This window comes from Peromyscus maniculatus, chromosome 21 (genome assembly GCF_049852395.1).
Source record: "Peromyscus maniculatus bairdii isolate BWxNUB_F1_BW_parent chromosome 21, HU_Pman_BW_mat_3.1, whole genome shotgun sequence".
Taxonomy (NCBI): domain Eukaryota; kingdom Metazoa; phylum Chordata; class Mammalia; order Rodentia; family Cricetidae; genus Peromyscus; species Peromyscus maniculatus.
This window is the reverse complement of record NC_134872.1, coordinates 28,698,013-28,712,961: the sequence shown is the minus strand read 5'-3', so window position 1 is coordinate 28,712,961 and position 14,949 is coordinate 28,698,013. Positions and strand designations below refer to the sequence as shown.

The 14,949-nt window shown below is 41.8% G+C and overlaps 1 protein-coding gene and 1 non-coding gene across 2 annotated transcripts in view; both read left to right on the top strand.

Moving 5' to 3' along the window:
* Nucleotides 1-14,949, top strand: part of Micu1 (mitochondrial calcium uptake 1) — a 163,538-nt gene that overhangs the window by 47,847 nt on the left and 100,742 nt on the right. The window contains exon 5 of the mRNA XM_076557206.1: nucleotides 2,952-2,995. Coding sequence (XP_076413321.1) covers nucleotides 2,952-2,995 — 44 coding nt within the window. The remainder of the gene's footprint in view (nucleotides 1-2,951; nucleotides 2,996-14,949) is intronic.
* On the top strand, nucleotides 12,560-12,661 carry LOC121824933 (U6 spliceosomal RNA). Its single transcript, XR_006066928.1, has one exon. It is a non-coding gene; the product is annotated as a U6 spliceosomal RNA (small nuclear RNA).

Below are 14,949 nucleotides of genomic sequence, written 5' to 3'. Positions count from 1 at the left end.
TTGTCATGGGCATTACACACACTTCTCACAGTGTACTGTGAGAATGTGATTTTACCCTCCTTACCACTGCAAGCCTGTCCCACTTTGTGCTTCAGTACCGTCCACCTCCATATCGAAAACGCCACCTCAAACTGTAGACGTGAAGAACTTCAGAGAAGACAGTGCTGTGGCTCTCACAGAGATATCGATGGACTGGTGATCTTTTGTTCTCTAGTTCCCACTCTCCTCCGCTGGCTGCCATTCCCTGTTGTGACTTTTCCAGCAGGTCTCCTGTCATGGAGTTGCGCTTTTCCTTCATCTTACAATGTTTGTTTTGTCTTTATTCTTTTTGTTTGTTTGTTGTTGTTGTTCTTTATTTTTTTAAGTCAGGGTTTCTCTGTATAGCCTTGGCTGTCCTGGAACTCAATCTGTAGATTAGACTGGCCTTGAACCCAGAGAGATCTGCCTGTCTCTATCTCCTGAGTGCTTTATTCTTTTTTTCTTTTTTGAAAGATTTATTTTATTTTATGTACATTGGTATTTACCTGCATGCATGTCTGTGTAAGAGTGTCAGATCCCCTAGAACTGAAGTTACAGACCATTGTGAGCTGCCACATGGGGCCTGGAAATTTAACCTGGGTCCTCTGTCAGTGCTCTTAACTGCTGAGGCATTCAGCTCCTATTGTCTTTATTATTTAAGGGTATTTTCACTAAAAAGGGCACGCAGGGTTGGAGTCTTTTCCTTCCAGCCCTTGAATCAGCTGCCTCAAAGTTTTTTCTTTGTCATTTTTTAGTAGTTAGATGTTTTTATCTTTTTTTAAAATTTAGTGTGTGTGTGTGTCTGTGTGTCTGTGTGTGTAGGGGGTGCTTCTGAATATCTTAAATCTATAACAAAGTTGCTGAGGCAGATAGTATGAGTCACAAGAGTTAAGGTCCGTTTCTCAGAAATATGGACATTTTAGGGACAGGTAGACTCACCATCAAAGGACATTAAGTGATAAATCAAAGTATATGAGTGTAAGAAAATTGACCTTACACAAATTATTCAGTATTTCCAGATCTTAATTCCCTCATTTGTGAAACTGAAATAATAACTAATTTATAGATCAGTAGAAAGTTAATGTTCATCAATAGATATATGAAGTCAATATGCAAATATGTCTGTATTATATAATTTAAAACAGGCAATTTCTTCTGATTACTACAAAAAATGCTATTTTATAGTCCATAAAGTATATTACAGAAATGCATCCCACTTGTCATCTTTGTAAAGGGCCTTTGGCAGTCTGTAAACTGCACACTGCTTTCTTGGTCTTGCTCTGGGTCACTGCCACTCCAGTTAGTAAGGATATATCTTAGTTTGTAAGTAAAGACATAATGATCCTTCCTTCCTAAGAGACCAGGAGCTTTTACTTCCTGGAAGCCTGTGAGGTGTAGGGGTTCCTTATCCTTGGTGCTGTGATGTTCACAACCAGAAAGACAGACACTGAATGTAGATAGGTTCAGATTCATCCTGCTGAGAACTCTTTGAAAAGGTTCTTTTTTTAGTTGCCTCATTCTCATTCTGGAAAAGGGTTAGCTTAAGATTTTCTGCACTGTTCCCTCCCTGCTTGTGAATAGGAAATGGTCCTGCGATAATGTTAATACCCTTGGGTTATGTCTGTTTTTCTGTAGTCTCCACTCGTGTGTGTGTGTGTGTGTGTGTGTGTGTGTGTGTGTGTGTGTGTGTGTGTCTGTGTCTGTGTGTCTGTGTTCTCTTTTTATGAGAAATTGGAAAGTCAGACACAATAAGCCAAGTTTTAGTTATCTGTTTTAGCAGCCTGGAGGTCTAGCGCTCAGAGGCACTACCCAGGGTGACTTCAGAGAATGCTTCTCACACATGGGCAAATGCTCTTCATTCTGTGCCTCTTTATTCTTCTGCTCTTTGTTTCTTCTCTGTTCTAATCCTCCTGTTTCTCCCCATCTAGCCTAATAATATTCTTTTTTTACAGGAGGCTTGAAGCAATAATAAAAATTACAAGAGTTACCTCTCATTGGTCAAAGAGCACATTCCTAGGGTAGACGATAAGGACAGAGCCATTTACTATGGCAACGCAAGGTTTCAAGGTCTCGGGACCAGAGGGAGGGGGCACAGTGCCCAGCCAGCAGACTTGGCCAGTGAAGAACTGGCATGCTTTTCTTAGGGTGCCTTATGTGGCTCACCTTGGTTAGACACCTGCAACTCTGATCTTGTGCATAACGGTAAAGTCTTAAGCTTATGATCCATTCACAAAGGCCTTTAGTCTAGCCTGAACTTGCTCTGAGGTAAAATGAGCTAAATGTGTGCAGTCATATAACATATAACAGGTGGTAGGGAAAAGCTAGAGACTCAGGTGAGTGCCTCCACCTCCTGCCACTCCATGAGGGGACATAGACAGTCAGCAAGCCCACCTGAGATGTCCCGTTGCTGGGAGTGCAGCAGAACTCCCAGGGGGTTCGTTGTGTGGCCTGCAGGACAGACACTCACAAGGTCATCATTATTAGAAGCAGAGATGCAAGACAGAGCTTCTGGTGCCGGCGCCATGTTCGTGAGCTAGTGTGAGGTCTGGTGGGTAGACCCGCGCCTTTCACACAAGTCAAGCGTTGATATCTGTCTGCCAGCACTGTCTGAAAATGGGGCAAAATAATCATTCCTGGGTGACTTTGGATAGATACTGTAGCTGAGCCTTCCAGTATATTTAATTGAATAATTTAAAACAAAACCGAGCAGGACGGTGGTCGTGCACATCTTTAATTCGAGCACTCAGGAGGCAGAGGCAGGTGGATCTCTGTGAATTTGAGACCAGGCTGGTCTATATAGTGAGTTCTAGGACAGCCAGAGCTACACAGAGAAAGCCTGTCTCGAAACAAACAAACAAAACCAAACTGAGAGCTGTCATGTGTTTCTGGTGAGCTCTGAGTAGAGTCTAATTATTTTTTCCTCTCTTTTTCAGACCTGGGCCTGGATCAGTATATAATAAAGCGATTTGACGGAAAGGTAAGCACACTGGCACCCAGACGCCCTATTTTCACTAAGAAGGTTTTCAGGTTCTCTAAAATCTCGTGTCACAGATCCGAGAATAGCTGTGTAGCTGCTGAGCAGAGCGTGTTGAGGTTCAGGGGCCTGCGTCTCCAGAGAGTCTACACAGGGAATCAAGCGGGGTTTTTTTGCTGGGTTTGTTTGTTGTTGTTTTAATGTCTTTCCATGTAAGGTAACTCACGGTTTGCCTATTCCATGTATTAAGGCTGAATTCAGTGTTTGCTGACTTTTGAATATTAACACAAAAGTCATCACGAAGATGAATGAGCTTCCCAGTATTACATTCACATCTCATATGATCATCTACCTGATCGAACCTTCTGGCAGTTTATAGCGCTAATCCTAACTGTAAAACCATAAAAATCTCTGTCGTGCTTTTGTAACAGTTACAAAGAAGTCTCCTGATATGCGTGTGTTTACATTGTACTTTCAATTCTTTACTTTGTACCTGATGGAGAAATCACATTCTACCACCTCATTCTCAGGCATTGAAAGGGAAACCTTCAATTTTATTATCTCATAAAGTGGCCAGCTAAACATGGTTTTCCCTTTCAGTGTAAATTCTTCAAAAGGAGAAAAGAAAAGTTTACACAGAGTCAGAATCAAAGTCAAGGGTCAGTTTTAAAAATATTTTTTAATTAAAATATAAAGATATCATTTTCCCTCTTCTTTCCCTGCCGCCAGCCCCTCCCATGTCCCAGGCCTCTTCCTTTGTTATTGGTGCATGTATGTATGAATGCATAGATATATAAATACAATCTGCTGAATCTAAGCAGAGTTGCTTGTTATGTAGATGATTTCAGGGCTGACACTTGGAACTGGATAACCAATTAAGGGGCTCCCCCTTGTAGAAAACTGCATCTTCCTCTCCAGTTCTTTGTCTAGGGGTAGAAGCCTGTGAGAGTTCTTCATGCCCATTGGCGTGGTCAATGTTCAGGTCTTGTTCACGCAGCCATATTGTTGAGGCACCGTGGGTGTAACTCCTCTGTCATTTCTAGGAGACACAACCTCACAGCGGACTTCCTGCTCTTCTGACTCTTAGCGGTCTCTGCCCCCTCTTCCGCACTGACCCCTGGGCCTTTTGCAGGAGTGATAGACGCATCCACTGGGTCCAGGCCCTCCACACTCTTGTCCCTGCCTCTCACCAGTTGTTTTCTGTAAGGGTCTGCCTCCCTCGGGGTGAGAGCCATGCTTACCTGTGGGTGCAAAGATAAGTATTAGGAGTTGAGTTTATGGTTCCAGGGAACGGGTTCTGAAAGAGGAAATATTTGGGAAGAATTTGCTTTGCTTTTTAAATAGGCACTTCTCTCTGTGTCTCTGTGTCTGTGTGTGTGTGTGTGTGTTTGTCTGTGTCTCTGTGTGTCTCTGTCTGTGTCTCTGTGTGTATATGTCTCTGTCAGTGTCAGTGTCTGTCTGTCAGTGTCTGTGTGTGTCTGTGTCTGTTTCAACTTGGAAGACATCTTGTATGAAGTATTTAGAGAATGCCATCTTAGCTTCTTTAAAGAAACAAAACAAACAAACAAACAAAAAACCCTTGTAACATAGCATTTAACAAAGTCCATCATTTGATCACCAACAAACATTAGCTTATTTGATTGCTTTCTTATTTGAATTGTATGTCATAAAAGCCAGGACAAATATAAAACAGTAATTCTCTTGGGGTGCCTTTTAATTTTTATATAAATTTTATAGACCCCTTTCCATGTGAATCAGAAAAGAATGGTCCATTTGATACTGACAAAATAGCTGGGTAGTTTTACTGTTATGTTTAATTAACTGGAAAGCTCTGATAAGAAGTGAATGAGATGTTCCTACTTCAATTGATTGTCAGTGAAACTGAATTTGATTAAGCAGACTTTGCATTTTGGTGGGAATCTTTGTCCAGAGCCCTTTCCTACCTTGTTAGTGGATGCTAGCTCTTTAAGAATACCAGCTCTTGCTGGGCGGTGGTGGCGCACGCCTTTAATCCCAGCACTCGGGAGGCAGAGCCAGGCGGATCCCTGTGAGTTCGAGGCCAGCCTGGGCTACCAAGTGAGTCCCAGGAAAGGCGCAAAGCTACTCAGAGAAACCCTGTCTTGAAAAACCAAAAAAAAAAAAAAAGAATACCAGCTCTTGTCTTTGGAGGAAAATCACAGAACACATGGGCCTCACTTTTATCATGTATTACTTTCAAAGCTGTCTACTAGAGGGCTTGCATAAAGAATGCTGACATCTATAGCTGATGTTGCTGGAAGAGCATGTTTTATAGACAAGTGATATTTTCAATATTCAGATTGAGATTAAGTTTTGAAAGTTTCAAATCTTGGATGACTCCAGATTTTCTCTGATGAAATATTTCAAAAAACAAAAAAACCTATCACAGTGTTGGATATCTAACACAGGTGCACCAACAGCTGAGATGTACTCAACCTGTTCAGATCTTTTTATAAGTAGCTTGTCTCAGTGGCTAAGGATGCTAATTAAATAACTAATCATTTATTAGTACTATTAGAAATATAATAAAATAGCATGTGGAAATATGTCATTGATTTTTTTTAAATGCACCCCTTCTTTTTTTTGTTGTTTTTTGTTTTTTCAAGACAGGGTTTCTCTGTGTAGCTTTGGAGCCTTTCCTGGAACTCACTTGGTAGCCCCGGGCTGGCCTCAGACTCACAGAGATCTACCCACCTCTGGGATTAAAGGCGTGCGCCACCACCGCCCGGCTAAATGCACCCTTTCTAATATGCATATATTCCCCTAAGATTTGTTAATGTAGTCATTTCATGTCCCATACATTATTTTTTATTAAAAACTATTTAATTTTCATTTGATGTTTTCAGCATCTAGTAATTGGCCTATAAAACAAAGTATGTATTTCCAAGTGGAGCCTTGTTTTACAGTGGTGTCAAGTATCTAATCTTAGTTGCTAGCTTTTCTTCGCTTATTTCACGTGGTTTATAATGGTTTTTTTTCCCATTTTGTCTTACTCCTTTTTCTTAGCAATGTAAATATAGAAATTGTGCTCTGTATTTTCTATTCCTGTGACATGTGGTAAGCAGCTCTCTTGGAATCAGACACCTCCACATTTTCTTCAGACATCAAAGTGGAGAACTGCGTGGTGTAGATGTGATTATTTCCTGAGCAGGGATGCAGGGATGCAGGGATGCCGACTCCAAGCTTTGATGTCACCCTGGACTTGTCTTCCAAATCTGATTAAGTTCTTACCCTGTTTGCAAGCACAACAGGTTCCCATTGAAACCGACTGTTCATCACCATCCCATGTCTCATTCCTCTCCCCTCCCTGTCTTTCCAGCCTTCCCTCTCTCCCCCATCTCCTTCTTTCCTACCTGTCAGTCAGTCTGTCTTTCTCGTTTATGATGGGGATTGAACCCAGAGCCTCCATATGCTCTACCACTAAACAGCAACCTCAGTCCCAAAAGTTTTTTAAAATTATTGTATCTGCCATAGTTAGGGTTTCTGTTGCTATGAAGAGACACCATGACCACGGCAACTCTTTTAAAGGAAAACATTCCATTGGAGCTGGCTTCCAGTTCAGAGGTTTAGTTCATTATCATCATGGCAAGGAAGCATGGTGGCGTGCAGGTAGACATGGTGCTGGAAAAGCAGATGAGAGTTCTACATCTGGATCTGAAGGCAGCAGGAAGTGGCAGTGACACACCGATCTCAAAGCCCACCCCCTAGTGACGAACTTCCTCCCACAAAGCCACACCCACACCAGTGAAGCCACACCTCCTAATAGTGCCGCTCCCCTATGGGAGCCATTTTCTTTCAAACCACTACAATATGTCACCAGATCCTCTCCCACTCTGTGGGCTTCCTCTTCACTCTGTTGATTATTTCCTCAGCTGTACAGAAGAGTCTTATGAGGTTCCACTTGTCAATTGTTGACCTTGATATTCTCACCCTCCTACCTTTGATAACTTAAAATCAATCAAGTCCAAATTTTGTTAATTAATATGTGTTCAGGTCTTAGTGATGCTAAATACAGATAAAATAGGCAGAATTTTAATGTTTTGCTTCTGATTTGTATTTTTGTTTACCCACCAATGCCATCTTTAATAATAGGATGTATTACTTATATTCTCTTTCTTTTACAATAAGGAAACTTTAGAAAAAAAGAAAAACTAGATTCCCAAACAGTGACTGAGACAGAATGGCCGGCTTCTTGAAGGCTGAGGCTCCCACAGATATTTCAGTTAGATATTATTGGGGTGTAAATGAAAAGTGAGGACATGAGTGCTCCAAGGTATGATGGAGGAGGCTTATTGCAGATATGAGGGAGAGCACAGACAGAGGCAGCTGGAAGGGCCCAGTCTGAACTGGGCCATGGGTAGAGGAGGCAGTGAGAAAGTGAGACAGGAGAGAGGGGGCAAAGAGAGGACCTGGGAACCAAGAGGTCAAGAGAAGAGCCACGAGGGAGCCAGGAGACCGCGAGGAGGTCTAGCGGAACTGGTGGGGTTTTCCAGGAAAAGAGAAGCCGGGAAAGGAAGCAAAGCTCAGGGCTGCAGAGTTAGGGTAGGGGTGAGGTATGCCAGCGGGGTGACTCTGTGACAGGCACTTGTGAGTAGGGCCTGGGGGACACTGGCGGCCAGTGTCCGCTTTGATACATGAAGCAGGCACCTCAGTTAGCCGTTTGTCCTGAGTTTCTTTGAGACCTAATAAGGTGATGACCTGGTGCTTTGTAAAAAAAAACCCATTAACATATTCACTGACTGGTTGTCAGTGGTGTATTTTTCTAGTTGAAAATGAAATCTCTAAATAAAAATGTTTGGGTCAAGAGTAGCCTTATATGTCTTTAATCCCAGGATGCAGGAGGCAGAGGCAGGTCTAGTCTACATAGTGAGTTCCAGGCCAGCAAAGAGTACATAATGAGACTCTGTCTCAAAACAAAGCAAAGGCAAAAGGAAAAAGAAAGGAAGAAGGAAAAAGAAAAGGTAGTGGTCGGGTCTCTGCCTAGTTTTTTGTATGCCGGGCATATAAGTGCTGACACATAAGTACTCATGTCATCTGGGCCACCCCTTGCTTAGGCAGTGCATTTTACATCTTACAGGTTAAGAAAAGAGGATATGCAAGCTAGGTCACTGGACAAATCACACAGCAGGGTGCAGTCAGCCATCCTGAGTGCATTATCCCACTTCTCAAGTACCCAAGGTATTGTAAGTTGTGACCTGTATGTAAATAGTGTTAATCCCAAAGACGCGAGGAGGAAGACCAACTCAAATCACCATGACAAAATTAATTAAAGCAAGCAATTAATTAAAACAAGCTTTCCTATTCATGTACACGGGCTGCCTCTTCCTGCAGTGGGGTTCAAGAAGTCAGCCTTGGACTTGAGGAAGACAAGATTTTTATATCTCAGCGTAGGGGGTTCCCAAAGGAGGATTTGGTGGGCAGAGTAGGCGAGGTTACAGAAGCAGAAGTGACCACAGCAACCTTTTGAGATGAAGGTGTTACGAGGTAGTCCTGAAGTAGTCATAACAAGCTGGTCACAACAACAAGTGGCCAGGACAACCTCCTGAAACAAAGGCATGGTTGCCGTGTCCTGGAGCAGGCGGTACAGAGCCATTTGTAGCTAATGTTACAGTTGGGGCGTAGCCCAGCCCTTGAGAAACAGGTTTAATCATAAACAGGAGAGACCCCAGTTTGTCTTGACTATATGCTGGCTTTCAAGCCTAAGGTGGAGGGAGCCTGGCTCATCATAGGACTTTTTTCTCATTGAATATTCTTGCCTTATTACTGTTTGTAAAAAGGAACAAAAGCCACCAACACCCCCACCCTCTACCCCCCTTCCCACCCCACCCCTCCCCACCCCACCCCTGGCCCATGCTTCTTTCACTCTCTGTTGGGGGGAGTTGTTGAGGTTGTGTTCTGCCCTTTTGTCGGTGATGATGAGTTTTGGTTTGGTGGGTTTGGTTTGAAGTTTGGGTGTGTTGGGTTTTGAGGCAGAGTTTCAGAGGATTGCCCAGTCTGCTCTTGAATCTCTGTTTAAGCTACTCTGCCTCTACCTCCCAGATAAAGCACAGTTGGAAACCAATAATAAATGGGGGGAAAAAAACATTCCATTTGAGGAAAGAAAATGTGAGGTACACAAATTTAATAGCTGGACTTAGAAACTAGAATCAAGTTTACTGTTCTGTGTTCCTCATGTTATCGTATGATCAGCTGGCATTTTGGGAAGTACTGTCTTTGTATTGATCCTGTCCCTCTTGAAGTGATCAGTGTAGTGTGTATTTGAGACACGGGCTCTCCGCTGACTGTGGTCAGGCCATTTGAGTAAAATGTTGTTTCTGTTATGAACAAACCAGGAATTTTTTTTCTTCCCGGTAATGATTCACTCTGTGTCAGATGGAGCACCATTTGGAAAGCACTGGTTATGTTAACCTTTTTTATGAACCAGAGGTTCAGAATGTAATTAAACTATTATAGGAAATTCAGGTGCTGCATCAGCATTTCCGGAAATCCTTTGGGCTGGCAGTAAAGCTCTGTGGTAGACCATTTACTTCAGCATGGGTGTGGCTCTGAGTTCAATCCCTCACACAAAAGGGGAAAAAAGTTAATTCTTTGACACTCACTAAAATTTTGTTTTATTTTACCATCTTTCCCATTCAAAGGTTTTAAAATCACTTTCAAAATCCTTTTTCATTTTTTTTCTTACAAATTAACTTCAGTTATTTTTCCACACAGTATCACCAAAATAATAATAATAATAATAGAAATAATAATAATAATAAATCTAGCTTTGCCCTGTGAACTCTTTATTTTCCGAGGCATTTCTTTCCATGACATCTGTGCCCGCATTGGCTAGGAAGTGGTCAGTAGATGTTACAAAGCATGCTGAACTGGGGTGAGAAATGCAGTCCCATGACTTGTACGTCACAGTGGCACATAGTGTGTAGCAAAGAAGAGTGTGGACTTCAGATGATGATGCCATCCTCCAGACACGGGCTCTGCCGCACGGTCGATGGGTAAAAGCGCTGTTGACCTCTTGTCTCTGACCTTACCAGAGGGTTGGGACAGTAGGTGGAGCGGCTTGCCTGCTCCTGGCTGTTTTGCTAGTCTACGAGCGTGTTTCCTGTATGGAAGCGCCACCTGCTAATGTGTGCATTATCCTTCTGGGTTTTAGCGGCACCATCCACTGCGCATAACTGTTCTCAGTTCAGGCATCTGGAAAAGTCTGCTGTGCTGTCTTTGCCTGGCTTGTTTTATATAGGTCCTCCGTTTACCCAAGGGAGACCTGTGCTCTGTGTTCACAGGAGTTCCTCCCTCTTTGCTGTAGAATCCGTTGGGCCTCGGCCTCAATCAGTCCCCACTGCAGGCCTGTAAATCACTGGTAGCTCCTGTTTTTCACCCAAGAACTTTTGTAATGATACTGAGCTTGGTTTGAAAATGATGGTAAGTTTAGGTCAAATTTTATTTCACAGCCAATGAAGTTTACTTATGTAAAAAAGCTTTTTTTTTTTTTTAACCACTTGATATTTGGAGTGGAGCTCAGCTAAATTAACTAACCTGAACTACTCCCCAAGATGACAGCCACATGTTGGGCCTTCATACACAAGGACAGCCCTGATGCAGTGGGACATAACAGAGGGTACATGTTCCGTTCTGAACTGCTCCAGTGAACAGTCCCGATCCTCTGAACTCATCTAGATTTGCTTGTCTGTGTGTGAGTATGAATGGCAAAGCAAGCAATTTGCCATGAAGTTGAAAAACACCTATCACTAAAATTGTGAGGCATCATAATAGGAAACCTTCAATCCAGAAATGCCTTGACTGACCCAGGGAAGACATGGTGATTCGTGTGTTCTCTCTGGAGAGTGTGACTGTCCTGCGGCTGGGTGGTGTGGTGCTGGGAGGTCATGTTGTAGATCCTTGTTTTAGTGTGCCTAGTGGATAATGTCTATAACATTTGCATATGTTCTTCATTCTTCTGTTTCCAGGTTTTCGGTGATCATTTTGCAGGTTTTAATTGTTCCTTTATGTGTTGTGTTTTGTGATCTATATGTGTTTGATTTGGGGAGTTTTGTTCCTATAATCAATGTCATTTGTTTTTTCCTTTTTCTCTTCTTCTGATCAGGATTTCTGGCAGGTACTGACTCAGCAGCATGTGCTTTCAATTAATCACTGCTCTGGAATTCATATTAATGCTTCAAAGGCAAAGGTTCAGTGCATGCCCCTGTCCTTCCCCCACCCCTCCCCCCAGAACAGTTCATCCCTGTCACTTTAAATTTCCTGCTTCATTTCTAATATGACAATTCGAACACTGCACAGTCCTTGAGAATGGAAAACCCAGCATAATTCAAAAGGAAGTTTTCTCAGTAGCTGTTAACACAGAAGGACGAGAAACCTAGCTGTAGTCTTTGCACTACAGCCGATTTTAATAATTGGTCATTTAAATGTTAGGATTGCTTGGGTTGTTTCGTTCCTAATCTAGCATAGAAATGAAAGGCAGTTTAAATGAATAGGTTTATTTTTTCTTTCAAATTTCCTAATAAATGCAAACACGCAGTTGCTCGTTGCTCTTTGCTTAATAAAATAAATGGCTTAAGAGGAAATTGGTGGCATATTTAGATCTCATTATTTTGCCCTTTTGAATCAGGCAATAACTGTAACTTGGGAAAATAATCAAACACGTGGGAAGAATATACAGACGTAGAGATTTCTAAGGACACTCAGAACAAATACTTTTTACACTGACCTTCAGATGCTTTCACTCTTTAGCTATAGGGTATACATTTTTAAATTTTATTCACTTAAAACTACTCTTGCATTTTTGATAATTAGTTGTAATAAAAATATAAATTCAACTTAAATAGTAGCATCACTTGATTTGGAATGACTGGTGCTATAATTAGTGAAGACCACAGGGTACTCTTTACAGTGCATTTCCCCTCTGCTCCTGTGTTAAAATGGGGTACCCATTCAGTAGTTCTCCAAACCATTCACCCTGGGATTGGTGGAATACACTATCTTTCATAGATAACTGTGGCGTTGACCGTATTCTGAAACAAACAAATACTTCAAATTTTATCAAAATAATTAATTGATAAGCCCATTTCAATGCTTCAGATCCTGGGAATTTTGTTTCAGAATAGCTAAGGTACAAACAAGTGCTAGCCAGAGGAAACAGGGCTAAGCTCTTCATGATAGAGTGCTTGCCTACCATGAACAATCCCTGGATTTGGGCCTTAGCACTCCAAAACTTTTAGAAAGAAAAGAGAGTTGATTGATGGCCAATCACAAGAGAATATCTTGCCTGTGACTCTCATTGTGGCAGGACAAATGGTTGGGGACTTCTCAGAGTCCCTCACTCTTCATTTATAACTGCATGTTTTTAAAAAGACTTGCCTTCCAAAGAGATCCTTACATCAAGGAGTGAGGAGAAGAGATGAGAAGTGCCCGGAAGCCCTGGAATCTATAGCCTAACACTCAACCCTGTAGGCAGTAAACACCAGTCATCTAGGCTTTTAGTACTCCCAAGTACTATTTTGGTTGAGCAAAGATTGGAAATCAACCATTATCCACTTGCTTCAGGAGCACATATACTGAAATCGGAATGATGCAGAGATTAACACCATGGCCTCTGTGCAAGGAAGGCACACACATTTTGAAGCAGTCTGCATTTTTCTATCATCCATATTTTCCGGAACCTTTTATGGGTTTCTGGAATCAGCATATAGACACTTTCATTAAAATTAAGATTTGAGATGTTAAATATTTTTAAATTAGCTTTTACTGCATCCTTCAGAATACCTTTAAATTTATATTAAACATAAATTTTCTTTTATAGATGATGAGGGAATTGTTCATATTAGTTTCTAGAAACAACACTTGTTTTGGTGACACCAGTCCATATCTTTTTTTGTTTTGTTTTGTTTTTGTTTTTCGAGACAGGGTTTCTCTGTGTAGCTTTGCGCCTTTTCCTGGAACTCACTTGGTAGTCCAGGCTGGCCTCGAACTCACCGAGATCCGCCTGGCTCTGCCTCCGGAGTGTTGGGATTAAAGGCATGCGCCACCACTGCCCGGCCAGTCCATATCTTTTAAGCTCCCCAAGCAAGCAGCAGTCACTTCATTAGAGAAGGTGGACCCTTGCTTATCTCTTTGCAGGATCTGTTCATTGCATGCTGTTCCTACTGCCTGTGGAGAGGCTGGCCCCAGAGGCCTGCTAGCATAGTGCACTATTCTTCAGGCCAACTTATTAATGACGTCAGACACTCACTCACTGTATTGACGTGGAGTAACCTGGTCTCTTTCCAGTCTCTCGAGTTCCACCGCTCCAAAAGTCTGTGGATTTAACACCTTTTGGTTATTCAGGTTGACAAAAGAAAGAGAATGTAATCATTAAGTACCCCCAAAAGGAGGTCATTTATTTGCTTGCCTCAAATATTCAGATTCCTATTAATACATTTTTAGATACATTTTTTATTTTAGGTTATGTTGTGTTTGAATTTGAGATCAACCGAACCCATTTGATGCTCCATTGTTTATTTGAAGCATAAGCATGGCTGGGCCATTACCTTTCTGACAAGGCCTCATTCTTGACTTTTTCATCAGAGAACAATGTTTGTGGTTCACTCCGGCATGAAGGACTTGGTTCTAGACTTTCCTTTTCCATATTACTTAAGTACGAGCATGTTTGAAGACCACAGTTACACGATTCTAGGAGAGCTACTCAAAACAAGCCTCTGCTGTCTATAGACACAGGTTCTCACCTTGTTCTGAATCTCTGCTGATGTCCTGTGGTCATAGAGAAGCTAGTTGTTTTGAGAATAGACAGCTGTAAGAATATAGAAGAGCCTTTTATTTTCGAAATGATACACATTTTGATGATGAATGAAGTCCACACTTGACTGAGTAAGTAAAGGCACACTTAATCGCTGGCTCAGATTGTCCTCGGATTAGCTGAGACAAGCTAAACCCCAGAGTTAATGCTCCACAGCAGTAAGGGAAGTTGTCCTTCAGAAAGGTCCAGTGCTCAGGAACATTTTCAGAAATTGTAAACAGACACCCGTGTGCTCCTGTGCTGTTCACAGCACATGACGTGCAGTGGTTCATGGCGTGGGCCGTGGAGTTAGAGTCCAGTCAGTGCGGTCAACTCGGGCCCTTAGTTAACTTGTCTTGTTAACTTGTCTAAACCTGAGTCATCTTAGATGCGACCCCAAACACGGAGATTACGGGCGTGACCCAGCATGCCCAGCGTCCGCAGCTTCTGCACAGCTGTGCATTGTGAGCATTCCCATCTGAGCTATATTCTCAGCCCCATAATTCTTAGAAACTTTTGGCACACCTTTAATGGTCAGTGGTGTTCCATGGATATCTTTTAATGTTTGGTATCAAATTTGTTACTTAAATTCTCTCACACAGGGCTTCCTGAGAGATAGTAGCTGTGACAGTCAAGAGTGTGAGCAGTGATTCTTGTAATGGACCTTGTATTTTTCCTCATGATACCTATTTTCCTTGCTGTATTTTTCCAGATGAGAAAGGATGAAATTACTATGTTGACTCATAATTTTAAAGTGTATGCATGAGGTTGTTTTATACTAAGTGACAAGGAAGCCATTTATGATAACTACATGATGACAGCCAAGAGGCTGAGCTTGGGACTGTTGGGGGCAGGGATTACTTTCTAGGGAGTTTGTTTATGTTTAGCACTAGTTTATTTGTGTGTCTGAAGTTCAGATTTAAATTCTTAGATTAGGGTAGCAGAATATCAATAACAATCAAATATAATTTGTCCAAATATAATAATACTAAAGCTGATGTAAAGGAGTATACAGGCACGCAGCGTCAAAACATACGATTTTCTTCCCCTTAGAGTTTTGATGATACTTCAGCAGATACTGAGGATTCAAATAAATCACTTCAATAAAGTTCTGTCCTTCACTTGAAGTTAATGCCATTCCAGCAGATTTATT